Genomic DNA, 27,675 nt, shown 5'->3' on the forward strand with positions numbered 1-27,675 from the left:
CCTGAAATGTTTAATTTTTTCCCATCCTTCAATAACAAAAGCTATTATTTATGCTGAAACAGCCGTTAATTGTCTTAATATTTGTGAGGCAGGTTTGCATAACACTGTTCACTCTCTAATTATTAACAACACGGACAAAGAGATTATTGTTCCCACAGTACACCTGGCTGTTCTCTCTTCTGCTTTCTCTCATCAATATTCTGCACATAATGATTCTAAAGGTAATTATATATTATCATCTGCTTTCACAGGACCCTTGTGTTTTCACCAAAGACACCCGGAGGTTCTCATGGTATTGCCATAGTGACGCTAAACAAACTGTTATGTTCAAATGATTTGTTTTCTTAGTGCTAATTTGTCAAATTTATCATTCATCTTAAAGTGATAGTTCACCCCAAAATAGAAATTCTGTCATCGTTTACGCACCATGTTCTCATCTCATACCTTTTTGACTTTCTTCTGCAGAGCACAAAAGAAGATATTTCGAAGAATGTTGTTAACCGGCACCCATTCACTTGCATTGGTTTTGTGAATGTGAATGGGTGCCAGTGCTGTTTGGTTACCAACATTCTTCAAAATATCTTCTTTTATGTTCTGCGGAAGAATGAAAGTCATCAAGGTTTGAAATGACAAGAGGGTGAGTAAACGACAGAATTTTCATTTTGGGTGAATTATTACTTAGAAGTTACTTCTTGAAAGGGCACCACCTAAGAGTGCTGATAGTAACTTAAGGTAAGGGTCAATATTAGTCTGACATTTTTTTACTAAAGTTCACAAAGGTGGTGTATTTAGTTATAAAGTATCTGCTTGTGCACAGCTACATATTCATTTTTTTTAGCCAGGACAATTGGTTACCAGTATAATGCAATAAATCATGCACACTTTTAGGGTCCATAGATCTTGGAGAACAGCAATTGGTCATTTTGGACAGATCTTTAATTGGTTTGAATTTTTTCTATTTTTCAATTTCGCATTGTTGTAAATGCAGCTTTACAGAAAACACATTTTATGAGGGACATACTTGAAGAATAAATCACATGATCTTTAAATGTAACAATCTCTTTAATGTTGCCGTTAAAGTGATAGTTGACCCAAAATGAAAATTCTGTCATCATTTACTCACCCTCTTATCATTTTAAACCTGTATTTCTTCTGCAGAACACAAAACAAGATGTTTTGAAGAATGTTTGTAACCAAACAACGACGGTACCTATTCACTTGCATTAGTTTTGTGTCCGTACAATAGAAGTCAATGGGTACCGCCATTGTTTTGTCGCCAACATTCTTCAAAATATCTTCTTTTGTGCTCTGCACAAAAAAATGAAATGACATGTATGTAGATGATGACAGAATTTTCATTTTTCTGTCATCATTTACTCACCCTCAGGTTGTTCCAAACCTGTAAACATTTATTTGTTGTGCTGAACACAAAGGAAGATATTTGGAAGAATGTCATTATCCAAACAGATCTCATCCCCCATTTACTAGGGATTTATTATACTATGGGAGTCAATGGGGAATGAGATCTGTTTGGTTACTGACATTCTTCCAAATATCTTCCTTTGTGTTTAGCAGAACAAAGAAATATATACAGTTGAGAACAATCTAAGGGTGAGTAAATAGTGACAGATTATTAATTTTGGGGTGAACTATCCCTTTAATATACAAATATACAAAAAAATAGTTTTTTTGTTCAAAAAAAAATATTTGAACAAATCCCTCTGAATCCCATTCTCATATGAACACTTACAAACAGACACCGAGATTGAGCGGTCGTTTTCGGGTTAATATTTGTGCTGTTCTTCTATGTGACTGCTACGTTTTTCACTTTTTTCCCTAGGGATTTAATAGGTCACCAATTAATCACGCACACACCATGCATCACTTCTTGTATATAAAGTTGAGTCTTGAGTGCCCCTTGCAAAAAGTTTATGAGAGGCCATGTAAAGACTTCGTGACAACACCTCCCTCTCTGATTGACTCGCTTTAGTTGACTTCCCGTGATCATCCTAACAGTCCTGGAGAAATCTTGCGTGCTCATTGTCAGGTGAGTGAGTTATGTCTTTTTCTTTGTGGCCAGATGTGGATCAATGAAATTGTTTATCGTTTTTAATAAACCTTGTGGTGTAGTTTCATAGATAAAATTGTATTGTACAGGTGGTTGAAACTTATACCTTTCGATCATTTTTAACTGGTCGATTCATTAACTTTGGTCATAGTCAATATTTGACTGTGAGATTGACCGTGCAGCCCATTTGTCACTGAGAGATCAACGTTTAAAATACTTTCCTCCGGCTGTAGATCTGAAGCAAACCAACGAAGAGGTCTGTATTTGTTTGAGCTCTGGTATTCACGCCATATGATCATGTTCTGTGTTTGTTGTCATTATTCTGTCAGTAAAGCTGTTTACACGGCTAGCGCTGTTTGTGATTTATAACGCAATGGTCGCGTCGCGTCGCTTGCTGACTGGTTGTCATTCACGACACCGCTGCATTCTGCATGTCGACATTTCTCTAAGCTTACCGGGCTGAATTTGACATTGAAGTTGACTGAATTGCTTTTGCGTCAGACCGGTCAGTTTTTTCGCATGCGCTGATGAATTTCGCGGTTTATACCACTGTCACGCGCGTTGAAGCGCACGCTTTGATGTGAGACGTCAACACTTTTGGGAAGAAAGCAGCTGCTCGCGTGTTTGCCGATGCATTTGACGGTAAATACTAATGCTGGGCAAGATATAGCCTACAGTCCGTCCCTACGACTGTCTGGGGTCTCCTGTGCGTCAGTTTTTCGTTTCGAGTACGTAAATCAGTGTTATTTGATTGAGATCTCTGTACGCGTTGTTGAAAGTCAGGCAAGCACGTTGAAACGCCAATCTGAGATACAAAGACTGCATCCCAGTTTCCGCCAAAATAGGTAGCCTACCATTCACAGAAAACACTAAAAGTGATTGTTAATAACAGTACTTTTTCCGAATAGATCTGTCATTTTATTTATTTATTTAGGCTATTTGTTTATTTTTTGCATTGCCTAATATTTACCTCCTATTTAACTGTATTTTGGCAACTATATTTGTTATGGATTAACCAGCATATAGTCTCATGTTATTGTTTTATTTCATTTCATTAATAAATGTCATACTGTAAGTCTAGGGATTCATATATAGTAGATCCACTGAGAATAGAATGTAAACATGACGAAATAGTTTGTTATTTATCAGGTTATTATTAGGTATTTATTAGGTTATTTGACTATGAATGCACGGTGTGTTTCCACATCATTGATTTCAGGTTATATGACTTTGCAGTTCATTCAGTTGTACCATCTGAACATGCTGAATCACACTTTGTCATTCTGGATCAGCGCTGGGAAATTGTCAGGCATGTTTGTCTGGAACGTCTCCGTTTATAAATGAAGACCTTAACAACAAATATTTGTCGCTGTAAAAATAACTCTTCCCAACACCCCGCACCCCTCACCCCGACGGCTCCCATCACAGCTGCTTGGTCTGAAAAATTTTTGGGCAGGGTTATGGTTATACTCGAAGCAATAATTATCCGAATAGTCATAGTCATTTTTTAGCCCACCAGTTGCTTGTCCTGTTAAATGTTCATTTACAGTTCCAGTTTAACCTTTAATAGGATACAAAGTTGTTTTAAAACATTTCTTAATAATACATTTGCAGCTAATGGTAGAATTTTTTTATAAAACTGATGGCTGTATTACGTGATCAGAACAATGCATCTGTAAATTGACATCATCACTGGGACAACACGTATGATGCAATGATCCGTTATATCATAATTTACAGCACACTATGTTTCTCTACTGGATATGACATCATTTTGCAATTGCGACTAGTGTATAACCCCGGGCAGTCCAGTGGACGCCTGAGGTCATACGCTGGATAAAGCGTATCTCTACTGATACAGTACACATGCATGTTTGCTTACTCTAAATGGTTGTTTTGTCTAGTAATGATACCGAGACGCTCTCATTTTCACACCACATAGGCAAAGGAATAATATATCTATTGTGTAATACCTTTAACCTTCGAAAAAAGTATATCAGTTAATGTCTTTTGTCGATGCGTATGCAATTGACAGCTGTTGCTTTTTCGCACATTATATGCATGCAGACATATCAGACCAACAGTTTATTAAAATCATTTAAAAAAGATTTTTGGAGAAAGTTATAGAAGGGCTGTATTGTCGAGTCATGTCCCCTTGGTCACATGTTTGTCAGAGGGCTAAAGGAGGAAACTTCATCGAGGGGGGGGCAGCTATCAGTGGATGCCTCAAGGTTGGAAGTGAACAATGTTGTGAGAGAGTGAGAGAGAGAGAGAGAGCGAGAGGTTGGGGTAAAAGGGTGCCAGAAATCCAATCACTGCCGATTTTTTCACCTCCTGTTCCTCCTCCTCTGTCTTTTGGTGGCCATCGGGCTTCAGTGGGTCTCTGCCATTGCACTACAATGACTGCTGTAGCTGTAGTCTCTGTGCTGTAAGCAGTGTGAGGTAAGTCTCTCTCTGTGTCTCATGATAGTTTAAGAGCAGCGTTGTGTCTTTGGTTTGATGCCTGCCACCGGGTTTTGATAATATGGGTGTATTTATATGGACATTTTTTATGGTGAAAGAGGATGCACAATCACATAATACAAAAGGCAAGAATTTGCTATTTTGTGAAAATGTAACTGCAGCCCTTCCTGTCTCTACAAAATGTTTCCTGTTTGAATTTTTCAATTTTACACAAACTGTGAGGGGAGAACAATACTTTGCTTAGAAATGTGCTTGAATGAATTGTAATGCGATGGTTATTTGCCTGCTGTTGTGGAGCTCACGGAGCTGTGAGTGTCTGGAATGCGACCGTCTCTTCAGTTCTTCATTCATTCTATCCAGTTCAGTGATGATGAGAGGTCTAGGGTTACACATGCTATCAAAGCAACGATGACTTCAGCTCAGAATAAGATTATCAGGGATGTTTTCTGAAATCTGAATGTTCTAGTTGTTTTTCTTTTGTACTCGAACAAATTATAATTCCAATAGTTTGCCTACATGAGACAAACTGAAAGCGGTAGTAGTGTTTGTGGTTGTCATATTTACATGGCTCTTGAAAATACTTTTGTACTTGCAAATGTCAGCCTTATGATGAAAATGTACAAAACATGGTTTAAATACCCATGTAAGGTCTCTGCGAAAGGTTTTAAAGCATTTTTGAATTGCATGTTCCAGAGTCAGCTGCTATCAGAAATGTCACATCTGTAATGTCAGGTCCGTAACATTATTTATGCGCACAGAAAAGTTAAAATCGCAAATATTTTAGCTGAAGAGCTGTCCCATCTCCATTTGCTTACCAAGTATGTTGTTTCTTGTTGTTCTCACATTTATAATGCATGTACACTTTTCTCATCTAAAATAGAAAGCATATGTATAGAGATGTTTTTCTGATATCTGGATTCTATCAACAGGGGCTTACTGTAAAAAGTTAAAAGCTGCCTTTCTTTTATTTAAATCAGATTGGCTTTACAGGTCACTTGAATTAAAATGATAATAACCGGACTAAAATAAAGTCAAATTGAATAAACATTTTTTAGTCATACGAAATGCAACTTTATAACTAATATGAAGTGTAACATAATTTAAAATCAAATGACTTGATTTAACTTGCCAATTTGATTTAACTCGAAAATGTCAGGCAGCTTTTGAACTAAAGTTTTCAAATTTCAGTTGAAATAGCTGGTTTTGCTCACTTAGTGTCACATTGTCTCTCAAAAGCCTCAAAGATCTTACCAAAGATTTTAACAAATTTAGTTTCATGTTTAAATTGCGTCCACGGAACTGTGCATTTATGTTTAATTTAATTCAAAAACAATTATTATTTTAAAACTAGATATAAGTATACTAACTATGATAAGTATTTAATATGTATTTAGGCAGTGTACAAGTATGTGAATATGCCCCAGACTCTCTGCCAGTTCATACTGTATAGTCTCTGGGGAGCATCTCTGCCGAATCACTGTCCTCAGTCACCTTTACTGCCCAAACTCAAATCACAAGCATAGAAGCAGCACGAGGCTCTTTTAAGTACCATAATGGTACACGTCAACACAATACTCATGCTCACTGAATTGTAAATAAAGCACTTTACCTTTACTTTGACGTATATACTGCTGTAAAACACAACCTTTGAATACACTGTATGACCTAATAATGATGGAAACCGTGCACATGAACTCAAGCTATTATAACTACTCAGCCTTGAAAATAATGTTCTCTGTTTAAGCAAGTACATGCTTCACCAACGTCACACATTACTTAACCTTTGAAAGGAGGGTGCTACACAGGAAACACAAAGAGTCAGAGGAAGTTGATAAGTCGAGAGAGCAGGAACAGTAGTGGCAACATTTTAATTTATTCCATAAAATGGCATTGACAGGTATAAATGATGTCTTAAATGATCCGATTAATGCAATCACTGTATTGTTATGTACTCTTTGTAAATGTGCTATAATTGGCAAAGAAAATCCTGTGACATTTCAATAACCGTAATATGACGTTATATGTTTTCCATTGAGAAGTGAATCTTTCCATCTGTTCTATCAGTTCATATGAGACGCTGAAACTGTGATACTGTGTATTACTGTCGCTTTGACCTTGTTATTGATGCTCGGACAGTGTCGCAGGAAACTGTGTCCTTGTTTCAGATGAATGAGTAATATCTTTATAGAATATGTCATTTTTTCTTTTCCCTCGAGAATTTATATTTAGGCTTCGGATTTTGAGAATTTTTATACAGTTGCATCAATTGTTTATCCGAGTATGAACGGCCCTTGTGGTCGTTCACGCTCTTATTACGTATGTATAATAAAAATACTCCAATGTGGTGGAGCTTTGAAAGTAAGTTGTGTTCACCTCTAATCACAGAATGTATCTTTTGTGTTTGTTACTCTGTAACTATATGGATGTTTACTGAAGCGCTTTAAAGGCCATTAATGAACAGGCTTTAACAGCTATTAAAGCCAAGCGATCTCTTTAGAGTCAAGAGCCGTCTTAAGTACAACATGTGAATGGAAACTTCAAAAACAGACACGCAGTGAGGAAAGCAAAAGTCATGTCTATCGCATTTCTGAATGGAATGAATGATATCGTGTAAACTGATCTGTGCTGAACTTTTAATTCAGACGTCCTCTTTATCAATGTGTCACATCATCACAGGTTATGCTGCCCGAAAGTTCCCAGTTGAGTCTGAGTGAAAGAGAAAAGGGCTAAAGCCAACGCGCTTTACACAACCACCCACAACACTTACCATAAACAATGAGTGACCCCCAGGACGCCGGTGATGTCACTTCTGCGTCAGGCTTGACTAGACATTTGGTAAGTAATCTTTAACTTGTTCACTGAATGCTCAGTTTTTCGTTTCTTAGGCTATAAAGATTATTAAGCTGGATATGCCTGTACATATGAGGCGAGCTTCATCTGTATAAATCCATGGTTAAAGGGATATTTAATTCAATTTAATTCAATTTTATATTGTTTCACAATGTGCATTGTTCCAAAGCAGCTTTACAGGAGAAAAACAGAAAAACACAGAAAAGGTCAAACACAGCACAGCGCATGGTGTTTATAGAACAAGCAAGCAAGATCATTCTAGTAAATAATATCTAATAAAAGACCTTATTTACACCCAAAATGTAAATTTATTTGTTTACTCATCCTCATGTCATTCCAAACCTGTATGACTTTCTTTCTTCTGCAGAACACAAAAGAAGATATTTTGAAGAATGTTGGTAACCGAACAACATTGACCCCTCCCCCATTGACTTCCATTGTATGGACACAAAACCACTGAGACATCAAAATACCTTCTTTTGTGTTCCACAGAAGAAAGAGTCATATACAGATTCTGAAAAAAATGGGTGAACATTCCCTTTAAGTTGGGGTCCTAGGGAATCAATATAGGATAAAATGCATACCTTGCACCAATGTATAGGTTGCATTGGAAAACAAACGTCTGCCAAATGCATAAATGTATACAGGTCTCATCCGTCAGCACCTGACCGATTAGCTCTGACTTCTATCTCTTTTCCACTCTTTCTATTCTTTAAATAAAAAATAAAATAAATAAACACCTTAGCTTTGTATGTGGTAGGCTATATGAGACCAAATTTACTGCGCCTATGCTTTTTGTTGTCTTTGCTTACATGGTTTACCTCATTTGTAAGTCGCTTTGGATAAAAGTGTCAGCTAAATGACTATATGTAAATTTAAATGTAGGTCAAGTCAACAAAGTAAGAGCACAGTCAAGGTAGTCTTCAGCTGACCTATTCCCTATGTTCTCTTTGGACCACTGCCTGACTCTCATTTCCGATACGTGGGATCGTTCTGGCTCACTGAATATAATCCTGCTCTTGACCACAAGAGTTCAGGCGTTTTTAAAGGGAACTGAGGGGGATCTCTGACTTTGTGTCTCGGGTTGTGTTCTTTTTGGCGCAGAGGAGCTCTGTGGCATAAATAGCTAGCCAAGTGTTATCTAAGGTGAGGCCACTGGTTTGGTTTATTCTCAGCTGTGGTTGATGTTGTAAACTTGGCTTATTTTATGAAGTGGTCTTAACGCACTGTCTAGATTAGATGCTGGATATACCACTTCTAATTAGCCAGAATAAGCTTTAAAACAGTTTGAATCACCATGGAGACAGAGCTGTCTGATGTGCCATACCCAGAAATCAGTTTACCTCTGAGGAAAATGTTGTGCCATTATGCAGCTGTGATGAAGTCGCACTGTGCAAATGGTGTCTTGGGTTTTAAATACGTCCCCTAGCATTCAATTCAATGTCACCTGGGTGCTTCTCTTCAAACAGACACATCTACACCAAATTACTTATGGGAAATTTAGCAGTGGACGACATTATGCAGATACATTATTTATGGACCAATTCTTTGCCTGCAAACAACTTCAATAGTTCTATGAAATGACAGTTAGTATGTGCATGATGTGTGCCAATTGCTTAAAGCAGTCCAGTGATTTGCACAGGGATTTAGTTTTCAAGGAAGTGGGCCTGGATTTTTCCTATGTGACTTGGTTTTACTTAAGCGAGTGGATCTTGACAAAACATATTACCTAATTATACCATGGTCTGTTTGAATACTGGATTCTGATTGGCTGGAAGGTGTGCATTAAAAGCCTTTAACGCACGGGTAGCTCCAGTCAGTTTGATTACATTTAAAATTAACTGACAAAATAACCGTCATTTTCACCCGTTTGATCTAAAATGACACTGTAAACATCAATAAAAGCTTTAACTTGGCAAATAACCATGGTATAAGCGGGATAATCCATGGCTAGCCGTGCATTAAAGGATTTTAATGCACTTCGCGGAGGCTACCACCCAGGTTCTTCGCCTCCACATCGTGCATTAAAATCCTTTAATGCACGGCTAGCCGTGGATTATCCCTTACTTGTCTATTTCCATTTTAGCCAGTTGTGGTGCAAGATCCTGCTGTTGCCACCAATATTTGACAGATTTGTCCTTACATGATGATAAGATAAGCAAGCTACACTGTAAAAAAATCCCATAAAAACTGACATTTTCTGGCAGCTGGGGCGCAGACAAATACAGTAAAATAAAAAATTCCAATAAAATTAAAGGTTTTTCACATTTTTCTTGTTAATTAGCAGGGGTTTTTTGTAATTTGATATTTTTTTCAGGTATTTCACTGTACGATTCCATGTTGTCTTGTAAATTTGCAGTCTTTTTCTGTAATTTGACGGTTACCATATTTAAAAAATATGTGAAAAATCTGTAAAAACAGTAAAATTTGGTAAAATTACAGTTTTTTTCATTATGTGAAAAATCTGTAAGAAAATAACAGTAAAATTCTGTCAATTCTGTAACGTAAATTATAGTTTTTACAGTGTATTTGTGTATAAACAGAAGCTCTTATACTTTTGCAGTTGTGCTACAGAAACTGTATCTCCATAAAAAATCTTCTGAACTGCTATTAAATGCCATTAAACTCTAAAATGTGTATAGTCAGTGAAGTATACACATCATCCCTGTGAAGAAAACACATGGGTTGATACAGAGAAACAAGAAACGGTTCAGTCACAGCTTTCATTGCTAAACATGTAAACAAAATCCCCTAAACTATATTTAGGGAATATTTACGTTTAACATCTCGTACATCCCACATAAAGTGGAAATTGTCACAGGAAGTTGATCTTGATTACTTTGATGTGGGTGGGACGAAACGTCCTGAAATGACACTGCTTAATTTCATGGTGGTTTGTTGAAGATTATGCAAAAGATCTGTTTTTTGTCTGACTGGATAAAAGAGCCTGAACAAAAGTCACAGCAGATTATTCAGTAAAGCAATTTTGTGTCCAGTGAAATGATCGGGTCATTCTGCAGGATCTCCTTTGCTTTGTCCCGTGCATTGTTCTCGATATTAAAACGCTGCTCAGATTTCACAGAGGCTGTGAGACATTTGTGGGAAAAATGCAAGTCAATATGAACCCACTGTTTGGATGAAGGGAGGAAGGTGGAGGGACGAGAGAAGCATCACATTTCATCAGACACGGTCAAGACAATTCAGTATTCAGAAATACAATACTTCATTGAATCATATTAGATACATTTCAATCAGGCCATGGCCATGTTTCGTCATAGTGCATAAACGTTAACACAGAGTCACAGACAAGCTCTAAGGAAATAAATATAGCGCACCTAGTCATTTTGTTATGATATTCCGTTAGGTTAGACTTAAAAACTTCTTTCATTATTTACTCACCCTTGTGTCATAACAAACCTGCATGACTTTCTTTCTTTTGCAGAACACAAAAGTAGACATTGACTTCCACTGTATGGACGCAAAACCACTGAGACATTTCTCAAAATATCTTCTTTTGTGTTCCACAGAAGAACGAGTCATACACAGGTTTTTACCGACATGAGGGTGAATAAAAGATGACAGAATTGTTATTTTTAAATTAAGACCTAGTGGTATGGATGCAGAATGGTTCTTCTGTATATAAGAATACAATGTAAGACATCAGTATGTGACAGCGGATCAAAGATGTCAGAGAACGATGGATGTTGACAAGTTTCAGGTTAGATCCTTTCATGAGCGATCTGCTTTTTGCTCTTGATGGAAAATCGCATCCTCTCCTTCCTCTTCTCTGAGGTCTACCTAATGTGTGGTTGCCATGGTTATGGCTGCAGCTACCTTTGGGTGTGTTGTCTGCACAGTGACTCCTTATTACTGCCTTCATTCAAAATCAAGCGATGTTTATCTCACTGATGCTTAACGAAACAAAACAGAGTTTAGTCATGATCGACCTATCTCTTGTGAGCGTCTGTAGGTGTGCTGACTCACTCTCTGTGGCATAGGTGGGACGAGCTACAGGATGCGTAACCTACGCGTGCCAAAGCCTTGTCTCTGTATGCAAGTTTAACCACAGAGGGCCTGCGTGTTTATCCTCTGGGTAACATATCACAGACCACAGGAGAGAAAACAAGAAGAGAGCAAAAGGAAGCTCACACTTAAACATATTGTTTTTATACATTTAATACGTATCCAGTCAAATGCAGGTGCTCAGCTGGAACAGGACCCTATGAAGGTATGCAGTTTAAAAACAGCTGTCTTTGCTCAAGAAATCAAGGTTCCGCATTCAATTTAAGCTAATTTTGAGCCTTGACATCTAGGGCAGCAGACAGACACATTCCATTTCATATATTTAAGAGCCCTTAGGAGATTGTAAAACATCTACTGTAATAAAAAGCAATATATTTGTGATTTATATGATGCTTGTAAAAAAATGTCATTTAGTCAGAATGCTTGGCTATAGAGAAAAATGCTTTTGTTTTTTCCCCAGATGCATAAATAGAGATGGTGTAGTTCTGGCAACTACCAGCAGGGGCAAACTGGACTGTGTAAACAAGTCAAATCCCTTGTTTTCCACCAGTCCTACTTTTAACTATGCTTAAATATAGTTCACTTTATGAATATAGTTCATTTCATTTTTATGGTTGAAAACAGGACTTTTATTTGTTTACTTAGCATAGTTCTCGAGATTTCATTTGTAAGATGGGTCAACCAATGAGAATGCATGTCTGCTATGTGTACTTGTTCCATGTATCTGCATTAGAAAAAATAGAAAATAATGATTTTTTATCTATATGGTTTATTGTAGCCTATCGCAGTGCAATCTCCTCCTCAGCCATGTGATGATGATGATGAAGGGGACTTGAACAGGACTCTGGGAGTACAGCGCTTTCAGCAGATCCTCAGCCCTGCCCAGCACATGCCCGCAGAACAACACCGCACCTTTAATGAGGAGGATTTTGAGTGTGAGAACTACACCCCTGTCATGTCTTCTTTTTGGCATTAAACGTGGTCCATAATGCTCTGTTAGTTTCTATACACTGATAACTTGAATTACTACAACAAAATATTTAAGAATCTTTTTTTTCTCATATGTAATTGGGTTCGTCTCTTTTGGAACCAACGCTGGATTGAAAATAATCCAGCATTGGTTCAAAAAGAGATGAACCCAACTGTTGGGTTGTAAACTAATTTATGCTGGGTTGTTCAAACCCGGCTCTCCTGATTTTGCCAAGTGGTTGATGTCCTTAGGGCAACATCATGTTGACCCTGGGACAACATTCAAATCAACCAATTAGATTTCAGAAATAAATTTACAGTTTATTTTAAATTTAATCTTCTAGACCATTGTTTTTCAATTATCATTTCCCTCTGATTTTAAGGGTAAATTAAGGTGTGGGGTTAGGTTTATTTATAAAAATGTTGTCCTTAGGTCAACAAAATTTGTTGCCCTGAGGACATCATCCACTTGGCAAATTAGGTTGAGCGTTCAAACCCAATGGTTGGGTTTGACCCTTTTTGACCCAGCACTGAGTTGAAAATAACCCCCGCATTTTTTAGAGTGTAGATAAAATCTATAGACATTAAAAAAACGTTTCGCCTAAATATTACAACTTTGTCACCATTTTATTTAACAAAACTGAAATTTAGAAGCCACAGTTCTCCATACGGCTAAAGCCAATGTCAAGCTCAAGCTGTCTTCATTTAGGCTACTCACCCTCAAGTTGTTCCAAATCTGTATCAATGTCTTTGTTCCGATGAACACAGAGGAAGATACTTGTGTTCATCAGAACAAAGACATTTATACAGATTTAGAACAACTTGGGGGTGAGTAAATGATGACAGAATTTTTATTTTCGGGTGAACTTTAAGTCAACAAGGCTTCATGATGTTGATTGAATCAAATGGACAGTTATTCAGGCTGATGTATGTGCCATTCACAGACCACCGTCATACCTCGCTACACATTCATCACCCTCTGTCCAAACACCTCCCCAGCGAGAGCCGGAGGAAAAAGCCTGGGAGGAAGCGGAGCACCGGACGGATGAGGAGTTTGTCCACCGGTGCGGCTCCCCCTATAGACGAGGATGACGAAGATGAAGGGGCAGATGAAGATTCCTGTAGCCAGCAGGAGAAAGAGGGCACTGCCACCACCACACCCACCCCGGACACCGACACAGAGATGAACAATGAACAGGTAGACATGGCTCACGTACACGGCAAATCTGTCTTTTATCAGCTTTGTGTCTTGTTTTTGCAGAATAATACCTTAAAATCAACAAAATCTCATTTTGAAATCCAAGAAAAGTTCGCAAGTTTTATGCTTCAAACACACTCTCTGTGTTTGACACTCAGTGTTTTGAATCCATTGATGACCCCGACTGGAGCGTACAGAAGAACATAAAAGTCACACCGCATCGAAAGCTGCCAATCCTACCAAATTCAGCACTTCACACCAGTATCAACATCCCAAGAGATGCTGCACCACCCGAGTATGTGCGCTCACACAGGAAAGAATTAAAAAAAGTGCATTTTTTTTCTAAACTAAGTTCACTTGCATCTTTACAGGGGCAGAACTTCAGTACGTACTCTTCCCAACGGCAGGCGTGTGTCTGCTCCATGCTTGTTTCCACTGAGTTCACCGGACGGAAGCTCCAAACTCGGCCGTAGCTATGACCTGCAGGAGCGCCGCCGCATGGGCAACATGACGGGCAATGCGCTCTACCAACACATGCCCACTGATGAGAGCGAGGCCAAGACACTCGCTACTGTTGACCTTGATGGCATCAAGAGTGAGTATGTGTGTGTGTTTTTGTGTAAAACATCATGCGGGTCTACACCGATATTACATCTGAAATTCAATTTGGTATGAAACACGCTATGAAATGCATACAGTGTATTTTATGGTGTGTAGTACAGTTTTCCATGCCTGTTCGAGCAGTATCATAGCACTGCACATTTTGGATATAATGTAGGTTAGCATCATTTCAGGTTTATAATAATTTGGAGTTGTAAGTATTGTATTTGTTAAAAATCTATATTTTAATATAGAGCAATGTTACGACGGCTCGTGAAACCGCAACAAAACAAAGAGGTGAACACGCGTTCAACGTTTTAAGCCCATTTCTGGGACATTTTTATTAAGAACACTCATATTTATATTACTGTTGAATGAATAATGTAATGTGGTGCGTGGGGTGAGAATGGAAGTCAGTTGGAAAACAAGTGTAGTAAAATGTAAGTGTTGAAGTGGATGTGTAGCTGCAAAACACGACGAGCGGTCAATAGACGTCCGAGCCCGAGGATGGCGTGTCAAGAGAGAGAGAGCCGCGGCGGAAGCCGTCCTTTTAAACCCCGGGAAACACTGGGCCCTAGTGGTTCCCGGATCGCCTCCAGCTGCTGCACCTCAGGGCAAATAAATGGGCAACATTAAAATGACATTAGCCACTATAAACCCCGGGGACCGTCACAACATAAACAAACGTTACTGCGCATGCAAGCATTTGTGGCCCAAACTGAACTTCCGACATAACAAGCAAAAGAAATAACAAGTAAATTACATTAGCTAGCAAGTTAAAAGTCAAATCAGTTATTATTTTGGCTTACCAGTAGAAGAACCGTTTCTTAGCTAAACTTAAATGCGACAAAGTTACACAATAGAACTAGTTCTATTATTAGCCACTAGCCACCAGTAAACAAACACAGACCGGAAGTTAACTTCAGGCCAGGCTTGTGTGTCCGATGAAACCATCTATACTAGTATAGTGATCCCTAACCCTGTTCCAGGAGTACCCAGCTCTTACATTTTTTGATGTAGTACAGTACAGTGAATTTGAAGGATTTTTGTTGTTTGATCATAGTGTTTTTCTGACATTTGTTTTGTGTTTTCGTGTTATAAAGGACTTTTTATTTTCACCTTTGTGCTCTCATTCTTGTGAGCATGAATCATGTTTTCAGTCTGTACATCTAATCATCTATGGCTGTGATTCAGGAATGTGGACATTCTGTAAGGGTGCACAACTGCCCACAACAACTGTGCCTTTGACTTTTCTTTTCTTTTGTGTGTGTGTGTGTGCGTGCGTGCGTGTGTCTGAGAGAGACAAAGAGAGAGAGAGAGCTGTAAATACAGATAATCACTGAACAATAGGTCACTTTGAGACCAACATGAAAATGAACAATGTTTTTGTGACCGTTCAGTTGATTTTTGTGGCTCTGTTACTCTGTTTGGATGCTGAGTATTATCAACTTTAGCAAATAGTTTAATTTCTGTTTTAAGAACAAATCATAAGTAAGTACAGAGTTACTGCAACTAAAGACTTCGACGTCATAACATGTGAGTACAGTATTGTTTTGACTGTTCATCATGTCACTTTCTTGCAGGTCACAGGTTTGAAGATGTCCCCGGTGTGCGGCGGCACCTGGTTACGAAGAGCGCTAAAGGTCAGGTGGTTCACATCGGCAAGGACCACAAAGAGCTCAGCAGTCGCGTCAGGACTAAACTGGATCGAACCCCACATGAGGTGAGACCTAACTCTGCAGCTGATCTCCAGACCTTTGTGTCTGATGGAATAAATGCATATTATGCCATTAATATCACCATTCGCTGTTCCATGATTCCTTGTGCTAGAGAGGGTCTTGTGCAGGTTTAGATTGCATGGTATGAATAAAGGAGCGATATCACTACCGTTGGCTCACTGAGCCTGCTGTTCTTTATTAGAGGAGATCGTGGCCCTGTTACGTGGACCACAGGGTTCGTCGTGCCCGACAGCTGAAGGTAGAGTTGCATGGAGGTGCTCTGTTTGGTTAAAAAAAGCAGACGCATGTGTGTGGTTTAAACTTATCGCTTGGTTATGTCCAATGTCTTATTTGTACATGGGTCAAGACGCAGGTTTTTTGGGAGGGAATGAGTGGTCACAATATCAGAATGGTGTGAAAGTGAGGTCACGCTTAACAACTGCATTATACATTTTGACATATTGACATTTCAGCATGATCACGTCTAAATAGGTTTTTGTGTGTCTGACATTTAAAACATACAGATATTTTTTGATGGTTTGGCTGAAGATAGACTAAAAACTAAAAAGATTTCATCTCTGCCCTTAATAAAAGTATTCTAACATATCTCAATGCATGACCAGCACGTTTGTTTTAACAAAGTTCAGTTACTGTAGGTCTAAAGGTTTTGTTGTCTTATTTTTTTAAACGCGCTTTGTACTTCAAACTCAACTTCCCACTGAACTCTTAAATGCCTTTTATGACATTTTCCATCAAACCTGTGCTTTGGATCTCAGAATATGAAAGATGTGAAGGAAGGATTGACACGTGTGTGTGTTCTGACAGGTGTTTGTAGAGCTGAATGAGCTTCTGATGGATAAGAACCAGGAGATGCAGTGGAGGGAAACGGCTCGTTGGATAAAGTTTGAGGAGGACGTTGAGGAGGAGACAGACCGCTGGGGGAAACCTCACGTTGCTTCACTCTCGTTCCGCAGTCTCCTGGAGCTCCGCAGGACCATTTCACATGGTGAGAGACAAGATAAGAGACCGTCTGATGTTGGAAAGAAAAACATCTCTCATTTGACAAAATAAGAATGGAGAAGATCAGCAAAGTCACAGAGAAATTTTAAATATAGAGCTCAGTTTAAATGTGCTTCTGTAAGTTTTGCATATCTGTCGCCATCTCTGTTTGAAACAGACTATTGCAAGTTATGTACTCATCTATAACTAGTATGTGACATTTTCCGAGAAATCTGACCCGACAGCTCAAATTATAAATCATTATTTTAAGCTTACAGTTGTGAATCAGGGTAAAGTAAGGAGTCTGTTTCGAACATTTATTTTTGAATGTGCTTACTATTTTTTTTAACCAAAAGGAATGCAGATACTTGAATTGGAATTAAAGGGATAGTTCGCCGAAAAATGAAAGTTCTGTCATGAATTACTCACTCTCTAGTTGTTCCAAATCTGTGTACATTTCTTTGTTTGTTTGAAAACAGAGAAAGAAATTTGGAAGAATGCTTGTAAGCAAACAGTTCTTGGACCCCATTGACTACCATAGTAGGAAAAAAATGAATGGTAGTCGTAAGTGCCCCAGAACTCTTTGCGTTCCTACATTCTTCAAAATATCTTCTTTTGTGTCGAACAGAACAAAGAAATTATAAAGTATTTTTTCCTACTATGGTAGTCAATGGGATCCAAGAACTTCTTTTGTTACAAGAATTCTTCCAAATATCTTTCTCTGTGAAAGAGGAGTAAATGAAGACAGAATTTTATTTTTAGGTGAACTATCCCTTTTAAGTTTTTATAGTTTACAAATTAAAACTAGTTCAAATTATTGAGATGAATTAAAATAAAATAAAACATTATTTGAATTAAGGAAACGCTAAAGAACTAAAGAAATGTTGCTTTAGCATTAAACTGAAATAAGTTTAAAATAAGTGAAAATTAAAACTAACATAAATTAAAAGTATACAGCAGTATTCAAAATAAACAAATAAATAATAAAATGACAAAAGCACACAAGACAATTGCTAAAAATGAAACTAAGAAAAAATATAAAAATAAAAGTTAATTCAAAATATCAATAAAACTACAAACTCTGACTGTAATGTTGTATTAATTTGATATTTATATAATATAAAAAACAATATTTTTGTTATAAATGAATGTGATTTGTATTAAAACCATAATTATATTAAAGACATTGATTTTTTTATTGAATTTGAATAAAATAATTATTTTATTTTATGTATTTACATGATTATATATACCTTTTTTTTATCAAGAATGTGATAAGGATTATACTGGATGCTGTGTCTGATGTATTGTTGGGTGTAAATAAACAGGTGCAGTGCTGTTGGACCTAGACCAGAAGACTCTGCCTGGTATTGCTCATCAGGTTGTGGAGCAGATGATTATCTCAGACCAGATCAGAGCAGAAGACAGAGCCAATGTGCTCAGAGCCCTGCTCCTCAAACACAGGTCAGTAGTGCACATGTTACACAACCAATAAACCACATTCACACCAGACACTGAAAATAATGAGATCGTTTCATGTGACTGAATCGGTTTCTTCTGTGCATCAGTCATCCAAGCGACGGCAAGGAACACAACTTGTTTCACCGAAACATCTCAGCAACTAGTCTTGCCTCTCTGATATCTCCTCATCACAGCAATAATCATATTGCTACATCCGAGCCTCCTGCCACATACCCGCTCATTGGAGGACTGCCTTACTTCAATTCACGCAGCATTGTTGATCTAGATAAGAACGAGGTAGTGTGTTCATTAAAAAAAGCTAGCGAAAAAATGACCCGTGTGTGGTTGTGTGTGTATTAAAGGGATACTTCACCCAAAAATGAAAATTCTGTCATCATTTACTCACCCATTTACCAGACTGTTCCAAACCTGTATAAATGTCTTTGTTCTGTTAAACACACAGGAAGATATTTGGAAGAATGTCAGCTCTCATCCCCTATCGACTCCCACAGTATTTATTTTCCCTATGGCATGAATGGGGGATGAGATCTGACAATCTTGCAAACATCTTCCTGTGTGTTCCAAAGACATTAATACGGGTTTGGAACAATCTGAGGGTGAGTAAACGATGACAGAATTTTCACTTTTGGGTGGAGTATCCCTTTAAGAGACATCTCCTTTTTCTTTCCGCAGAGAGACACACCTCAGTTTTTCGGTTTGCACAAGTCTAAATCGAAGCTGCTTGAGAAGATCCCAGAGAATGCAGAAGCTACTGTTGTCCTAGTAGGTCAGTTTCCCTCAATGGCCGAACGTCTTCATAACATCAAAACCTTAGGTCTTAAAGTCTTCACATTTATGATCTCAATTTCTAACAGGTAGCGTGGACTTCCTGGATCAGCCCACCATGGCCTTTGTGAGGCTGCAGGAGGCGGTTTTCTTGGAGTCGGTTCTAGAAGTGCCAGTTCCAGTGCGCTTTCTTTTTGTGCTCCTCGGCCCACCCACGGCCAACATTGACTATCACCAAATTGGTCGTTCCATATCCACGCTCATGTCTGATAAAGTAAGATAAAGCGTCAATGAGAGTCTATCAAATGTTGCTGCAGCTTACCGACTTCAATCTGTTATCTTCATACGTCCCTTCCAGCACTTCCATGAAGCGGCGTATTTGGCAGATGAACGGCAGGACCTGCTGACGGCCATCAACAGCTTCCTGGACTGCAGTATTGTGCTTCCGCCGTCTGAGGTGGGCGGAGATGAACTGCTGCACTCTGTCGCTCGCTTTCAGAGAGAAATGTTGCACAAACGAAATGAGCTAGAGGTCAAACTACAGGCCAAAGAACCCAAGAGCCCAGAGGATATTGGTACATCTCTCTCATATACAGTACATAATGCATTCATGAACAGATCAGAATTCGTCAGTTGCATCGTTTTAAAATAAATGTGTAAAATGACCTATTTGTGTCACATTTGTTATCTCATTCTGTTCTCTCTCAGCTCTTGAGCCGCCATCTAAGCCAGGCGATGATCCTCTTCGGAGAACGGGACGGCTGTTTGGTGGGGTTATCCGAGATGTACGGCGCCGCTACCCTAAATACATCAGTGATTTTACAGATGCTATAAGTCCTCAATGCATGGCCACTGTCATATTCATTTACTTCGCTGCACTTTCTCCTGCCATCACCTTTGGAGGACTGTTGGGTAAGTCAAAGTTATTCTTTTTTTACTGTTTAAAACACCATTTTTAATTAAAAAAGCAGGAGTTTCCAGTTTCCAGTGTTTTATTAGCATGATTCAGCTTTTAAATCAATACACCTATAAAAATGGGGGTAAAAATACTTTACAGAATTCTATTTGTTTTTTTAACTTAAAAATAAAAATCTATAAGAAATAAAGTCTGAGATTGAAAAAACAACGAATTACATCACGATTTTTAAAAGTTTCTACTTGAACTACCTAAAAGAATAAAAGTAGATATATACAAGTATGTTTACAAACATGAAAGTATGGTGCTGTTAAATTAATATACATTGTATAGATACACTTTTAAAAAATTCTACTTAAAAACTTCAAAATCCACCTTAAATTTTTTAAGTCAAATTGGCTTTACAAGTCATTTACACTTAAACTTAAAATTATATTCAACTGACTTAAAAAGTCTTTTATACAAATACAAAAATAATTATTTTGTATTATTCCAAAAATCTAGTTGAACCGATTTCTACCTAATTTTGTAAAGCCAGTTTAATTTAACTTCAAAATTGAAGGCAGCTTTTGAGCTAAAAATATTCTGTCAATGTTTTTATAAAGTGAGATAATCTGGGTTTAGATCAATTGAATACGAAATCCTTTTATCCTCATATTAAAATCTTCAAAAAGTGACGTTGGTTTCAGACATGGCAAATCTGAGAACGGTTTGTGACATTGTTAAGACATTGTCCATACGTGAGACTTGGATTGCTCCAAAGAAACATTTAAGATACTAAAGATTTCTCATCTCATGTATGGGGTCTTCCTCCACAGGTGAGAAGACGGGTGGTTTGATAGGGGTGTCAGAGCTGATCATTTCCACTGCTGTGCAGGGAATGTTGTTCTGTCTGCTCGGGGCTCAACCTCTGCTGGTGGTGGGCTTCTCGGGACCCCTTCTAGTGTTTGAAGAGTCCTACTATTCCGTAAGCATTTGTAAACCCGAAACTCAATTTTATGGTAGCAGAACGACCTGAATGAGCTAAACTATGAATCCATGTTTGCAGTTCTGCAGGTCCAATGACATCGACTACTTGACAGGCCGTGTGTGGATTGGATTCTGGTTGATCATCATTGTGGTTCTCATGGTGGCTTTTGAAGGAAGCTTCCTGGTGCGATTTGTTTCACGCTTCACCCAGGAGATCTTCTCCTTCCTCATCTCGCTTATCTTCATATATGAGACCTTCTTCAAACTGGGCAAAGTATGAATATCTCTTATGTTTTTGTGAGAAAATACTACTCGGTTTACAGGTGTTCAGACTGTGTTTGTCTGATGTGCAGATCTTTATGGATCATCCTCTCCAGAGCTGCTATGGAAAAGAAGACAATGACACTGCTTTATCGTCACCCAATGATACCAGCACATCTTCAGTCACCTCTCAAACCCTAAACCAGCCAAACACAGCTCTCCTTTCCCTGGTGCTCATGTCTGGAACCTTCTTCATTGCCTATTATATACGGAAATTCAAGAACAGTGCTTTTTTCCCTGGAAGGGTAAGGCAGTATTACTTCTTACATATTCATAAAAATAACTTTCAAGCAGTTGAAAAGTGTCAAAGTGTCTGTGAATGATAAAGTGGTATTGACCATAGTAAAATTCTGTTTTATCTGTGGCTCAGCTCCGAAGGGTTATTGGAGATTTCGGTGTTCCTATTGCAATCTCCATCATGGTTCTGTTGGACCAATGCATAAAGGACACTTATACACAGGTGAGACAAAACTAACTTTCATCAGCACAGCTATTGTTTAGAGCAGTGGTTCTCAAACTTTTTCGTTGTAAGGCCCCCTTTGTGTTAAGTGCATCGCTTTGCGGCCCCCCATATAAAGACGTATAATCTTAAACTTAGAATTTTAATTTAAAAACCAAAAACATTCAGTTATACAATGCTGGAACCTCAATTCTTTTGGTTGGTGGTGTCATTTTTCTGATGTTTGATTGCATAAAATCTATGATAAATTTCTATATTTCATAAATGCCACAAAATCTGTGGCCCCCATCTTGGGGCCCCCCAGGGGGCCACGGCACCCAGTTTGAGAACCACTGGTTTAGGGGGTATGCATGTGTCTGGCTAACCTTAAAGCCGCAAGTATGGTCCGGCCGTCCGCATGACGTAATTTTCGTTGTCTTGCTGTTTGCTCGGATTGTTTGCAATGGCGAATGACTTCCTCTATAATTAATTTGCAGTGGGTCTGTGAATAACGCGACTCAGCGCTGCCCTCTGACAGTCTGGTAGTGCACACATACTCATTTGTACTGCGCATGTGTCGAAATCGGACGTCCGCGCTTAATCCGTGATGAGTATGCTCAAGAAGCTGTGCAGACGCGTTGAAAAGTCAAGTATACCCGTGGCTTTAGTCTCTTTATTACTATGTGTAGTTGCACATTTGAAAGAAAATGCAAATTTCAAAAGATTTATCCATGGATTTTGACTATTTTGTCTTTCTGTAAACTGTAAACTATTGACTGTTGTTTTGGCTCGCTGAGTGCTTTTAAATGTGGTTTTGAACTTACCCAGCAAACACATAATGTTAGTTTTTGGTTTCCCAGTACGTTCTGGAAACATTCTATTTCTGTAAAGAAAACGTTCCTGGATAACCAAAAACTAACGTTCCTGTAACTTTCTGGGAACCAAAAATTGTTAAAGTAGTTCACTTTAAAATTTCATGATAATTAACTGAACGGCATGTCGTACAAGCCGCCCGTCTGTTAATTTCTTTTGTTGAAAACAAACTGAAGCTTTTGGGGAACACTTTCCAGCGTTCTTAAATGCACTTAAACGCGGTGGGCTGTTGGCTAAGGTCCAAATTTCAGTTTCATTGCAGCTTCAAAAGGCTCTACATGACAATAACTGAATAAGGGTGTTGTCTAGCAAAACGATCAGTCATTTCCCAAGAAAATTTACTTTTTAAACATAAATATATGGCTTGCACTGCCTCCATGTTGCTCGTCCATGACTTCACGTACTACGTAATCACGTTGGAAGACGGAAGTTCCGACCCAGTGTTTAGAAAGAAAATGTTGAATGACACGTTATGTCTTTGTGCAAGACTATTGTTTAAAATGGTCAGTTCGTGTGCAAATCAGGGATGTTTAAATCTTTTTAAATCTACGTCACGCTTTCTTGGAAAATTGTTTCGCTAGAAAACACCATTATTTATCGGCGGGTGTCGTGTAGAGTCTTTTGAAGCTGCAATGAAACTGAAATTTAGACCTTACCCAACAGCCCCCCGTTGAAGTCCATTATATGGAGAAGAACCCTGGAAAGCATTCCTAATAAGCCTCAATTTGTTTTCGACACAAGAAATAAACACATGGATGGCTTGTATATGTCGTTGAGTTAATTATCATTAAATCTTAATTTTAAAGTACTATTCCTTTAACTGGGCTAGTGCAGAGCACTTTAGATAAAGAAGCTGTATTTGCCAAAGTTTGCTCAGTTCATGTAATAGTATTTTATTATTAAAACAGTTTAGCATGCATCATAAATGTCCAGCGTTATCTTAAAATTCAGGCTCCAATTTTTGCTTTATTTAAAACAGCTATACATCACTGAAAAGTTTTTAAGATTTAGGGAAACCCATCGAAGTCACATGCAGTTTCTGCGAACACAACGTCACATGAATGGCTTTTCCTACCGATTTGCTGAAGAGGGCCTTGTGTCATGATAAAGTAAATGCATATGAATCTATTTAAAGAAGGAGACAAATAGGGCATTATGATGTTTTCTTTTAAGATGGGTTACACTGATCTCTGAACTTCTTTTCCCCAATCCAGAAACTAAGTGTACCTGATGGCTTCTCTGTGACCAGCCCGGACAAACGCGGTTGGTTTATACACCCACTGGGATCCGATGGTCAATTTCCCATCTGGATGATGGCCGCCAGCATTCTACCTGCCCTGCTGGTCTACATCCTTATTTTCATGGAAACTCAGATCACCACGTGAGTCACAGCCTACTCTTCTCAAACTGACCTCTGTAAAATTAAAATACAGTGTTCTCACCTACATTATATTACATCTCTGTTTTTATGTTGACAGTCTTATTGTGAGTCAGAAGGAGAGGATGCTGGTTAAGGGTTCAGGGTTTCATTTGGATCTTCTGATCATCGTGACCGCGGGTGGGATTTCAGCCTTGTTTGGACTGCCGTGGCTGACCGGTGCCACTGTACGTTCAGTAACCCACGCAAATAGCCTTACGGTCATGAGCAAAGCTGTCGCCCCCGGTGACAAACCGCGCATCCAGGAGGTGAAAGAGCAGAGAGTAACGGGATTTCTGGTGGCTCTTTTTGTTGGTGGGTGACTTACTTTCACGACTTATCATTTGTAACAGTCAAGATGCGCTAACATTTTTAAACTTATGATGATCTGCAGGCCTCTCCATTGTGATCGGAGACCTTTTGCGGCAAATTCCTATCGCTGTGCTGTTCGGCATATTCCTCTATATGGGAGTGATGTCTCTTAATGGGATCCAAGTGTCAGAACGCATGATGATGCTATTTATGCCTCCTAAGTACCACCCCGATCACACTTATGTCCGCAAGGTGTGTCACCTACAAGATATCTTGACCTCCATACTAGCCAAGAACAATATTCTTATTGGATATATAATATTCTTGGATGACACAAGTTCTCAAGCAATTTCAGTCTGAATTTATCTCAGTGTCAGTGACCTACGTATCTATTTCAGGTGCGAACTCTACGCATGCACCTGTTCACATGCTTCCAGCTGGTGTGTCTGGCTGTGCTGTGGACTGTCATGTCGACCGCAGCGTCATTAGCATTCCCATTTTTCCTTCTCCTCACTGTTCCATTCAGGAGGTTCCTGTTACCCCGAATATTTACTCAACGTGAGATACAATGGGTGAGTTTTTTTGGATGCGTCTTCAGAGGAAGTAATCTTGTTCATGCTATTTGTAGATACAAAGAGGTTTAAGAAGTTTACAATTCACTACAATATAAGACTGTGACTTTCTTTACACATCGATATTATTTTGTCTTTAACATCGTTTATTGCGTTTATGTGACAGCTTGATGCAGATGAAGCGGAGCCGTCATTTGATGAGAGGGAAGGCCAAGATGAATATACAGAGATGCACATGCCAGTATGACCTCATTCCTCTCTCATTCCTCATCTGACCTGATGTTCTTTTCAGGCAATAGTGTTCGGATGTACTACTTCAGTCAATTTTGTTTCAGTGAGATTTTTTTTGCTTAATTGATATAGAAATTTATTTATACATGTAAACGGTTATTAAAATGTCACTTGTATCTGTTAGAAAAGATCTTTATATCACCTGTACTTGTAATATTTTTTTCTGTTTATTTATCAGAGTTGAAATGTTGTTGTGAAATGTACGTGTTGTTGAGGGATAAATGAACGTATGATCTCGAGTCAGTTCAAGCTGGAAGCACTTTAAGGGAAATTTAAAATGAAGCCTTTTCTACTGCTTATCAACTTAAGGCAAGGCATAACTTTTAGAAATGAAAATCTGTACAGAATAACATTAATGCATATACAGTATATATATGTTTCATATTTTTATAACTAAACAAAAATAATACACAGCTTTATACTATATTCAGCTTTGTCAAAAACATATGTAAGCATTGTAACTAGATAACAAAACACAGAGTATACTCTGCAGTTTATTTGAAGAAAAGACTATAATCTTTATTGTCTCTGAACACTGTCAACACATAGCCAAAAGAGGTCTATGTGTTTATAATACACAAACACTAAGAGAATCATAGATAGTTTCCATAGGTACAATAATACATGAAGATACAAATGTGTTTCATATGATTTAAATTTAACCAGTCCACACTTGTGAAATGGAAGACATCTGTTGTTCAATGCACTTGTACTGTATGTTTATTTTTGTAAAGCATATTTTTTCTGCTATTCCAGAATGAACGTCGATATTCTGAATATTCAAAAATTATTCTCTTTTAAATTTCATGTCAGAAATTGTGCAGGGCTTCAGGTGGAATCAAGAAATTCAGAATGAGTGTTGATTTGGTATAATATTAAAATCTTTTGTGTGCCTCATTTACATTCCAGTCATCAAAATGATCTATTTTTATTAAGAAGAAACAAATAAATACATCTTGTGTGATTTAATCAGCTTTGTGTGCTTAGAAACCCTGCTAAAACTGACAAGGAGTTTCAAATTGTGCCTTTATTACACTTAAAAGTTTCTTTCAGATACAGTCGTGCTCTCACTGTATAATATATATAACTTAGATAAATAAAGAGTCACCTTTTTGGCACATTAAAAAGTATTCAACAACAAATATTGTGATTAATATAAAACTGTATATGTAAATGATGTGGACATACAGTATATCTTTATTTTGTCTCTGTAAATATTTTAAGTGCAGGCCCAAATTTGATTTTATATGTGTTTTGCTTTTCATTTTTCACGTCTGATAGATATAAATTATGAAACCATTATTAAAGTAGATGACAGAAATATACATTCTCTTATCATTAAATCACGCTGTTGCCATCCCAGATGGATGACTTCCTTTCTTCGGCTGAACACTATTGGAGTTTATAAAATAATATCTTACAAACTTTGTAATGCCATTTCATGGGGCCACTAGTTAAAAGCTTCAAAAAACACATCGGTCCATCATAAAAGTAAACCATACAACTCCAGTGGATTGATAAATGTATTTTAAAGGGAGACACACATAGCCTACTGTATGACAACTGAAGAATGTTGTGAAGAACTGAAGAATTGGTGATTTAATTGTGAGAATTTAGCTTAATCATGCATGAATGCATGTACGTCCTAATCATCAAACTGAATCTCAAGACGAGAGAATAGCGTTGTCTGCTTAAATGCAGTTTTAAAGTTTGAAATTAATCAAAATTAAAATGAATCACAATATCAAAAATTATCATCACAAAAATACAAATCGCTTTAATAAACTTGATCGCTCAGCAGCCTTTAAAACAAGTATCTGTTCCACGCAACGGAGAAGCTCTGGTTTCTCTGCAGACACCCGCTTTACTTTTAACAGGCTTCACTTGACCGAGCATTTATGGATTTTTTCCTCAACAAAAACATTATAAACAACATGAACATTATGATGATACAAAGACCTAAGTGTCTATATTGTCTTTGTAATATTAAATGCAGTCTGCTTTATTAAGCGGTTTTTCGTTCAAAAAATCTAAATGATAAAAAGCTTTCTCAGACTTTAAAAAACATTGCCGATTAAGTCATTTTTGAGTTCACATTTTTTTTGTACGTCATATAAATGAAAAATGCGCTGCTATAATATCCTGTGCCTTTTATATTGCAGTTGCAAAAATGCCAGCTCATTTTTACTTTAAGACTGCGTTCCGTTATAATTTGTATTGAGGCTCTGTAAAATTTCATTTGACAGTTCATATTTATCTTCGTAAATTGGCTGAGCTTAATCCTTCTCTCAGAACCTTTCATTCTTTTCGTTCTTATTGTCATTGTTCTGCATTTACCAATAAATATATAAGTCAAAGGTATTTAAGTCAAATAAATAAAAAACAATATATGCTACATAATAATAACCCAAACAATATAGCCCATTTAGC

General features: G+C 37.8%; 1 protein-coding gene across 4 annotated transcripts; it reads left to right on the forward strand.

Annotated features, from left to right (window-relative positions):
- The first annotated feature begins 1,938 nt into the window (after positions 1 to 1,938).
- On the forward strand, positions 1,939 to 27,514 carry slc4a2a (solute carrier family 4 member 2a). 4 transcript variants are annotated; one of them, XM_057334368.1, is made up of 24 exons: positions 1,939 to 2,047; positions 7,208 to 7,366; positions 12,183 to 12,339; positions 13,318 to 13,571; positions 13,730 to 13,866; positions 13,943 to 14,166; positions 15,755 to 15,894; positions 16,092 to 16,148; positions 16,715 to 16,895; positions 18,217 to 18,352; positions 18,457 to 18,646; positions 19,043 to 19,136; positions 19,225 to 19,409; positions 19,494 to 19,710; positions 19,844 to 20,047; positions 20,870 to 21,018; positions 21,100 to 21,294; positions 21,374 to 21,586; positions 21,712 to 21,801; positions 23,868 to 24,034; positions 24,132 to 24,385; positions 24,465 to 24,634; positions 24,781 to 24,954; positions 25,121 to 27,514. In XM_057334368.1, exons 2-24 carry the CDS (start codon positions 7,307 to 7,309, stop codon positions 25,199 to 25,201), a joined length of 3,729 nt encoding a protein of 1,242 aa, XP_057190351.1. In that variant the 5' UTR covers positions 1,939 to 2,047; positions 7,208 to 7,306; the 3' UTR covers positions 25,202 to 27,514. The 4 variants fall into 4 exon arrangements, with proteins under 4 accessions (XP_057190351.1, XP_057190352.1, XP_057190350.1 ...); XM_057334369.1 differs by lacking the exon at positions 1,939 to 2,047 and adding an exon at positions 2,491 to 2,710; XM_057334367.1 differs by lacking the exon at positions 1,939 to 2,047 and adding an exon at positions 4,356 to 4,510.
- The last annotated feature ends 161 nt before the right edge of the window (positions 27,515 to 27,675 follow it).

This window comes from Triplophysa rosa, linkage group LG5 (assembly GCF_024868665.1).
Source record: "Triplophysa rosa linkage group LG5, Trosa_1v2, whole genome shotgun sequence".
In the NCBI taxonomy this organism is placed as follows: Eukaryota; Metazoa; Chordata; class Actinopteri; order Cypriniformes; family Nemacheilidae; genus Triplophysa; species Triplophysa rosa.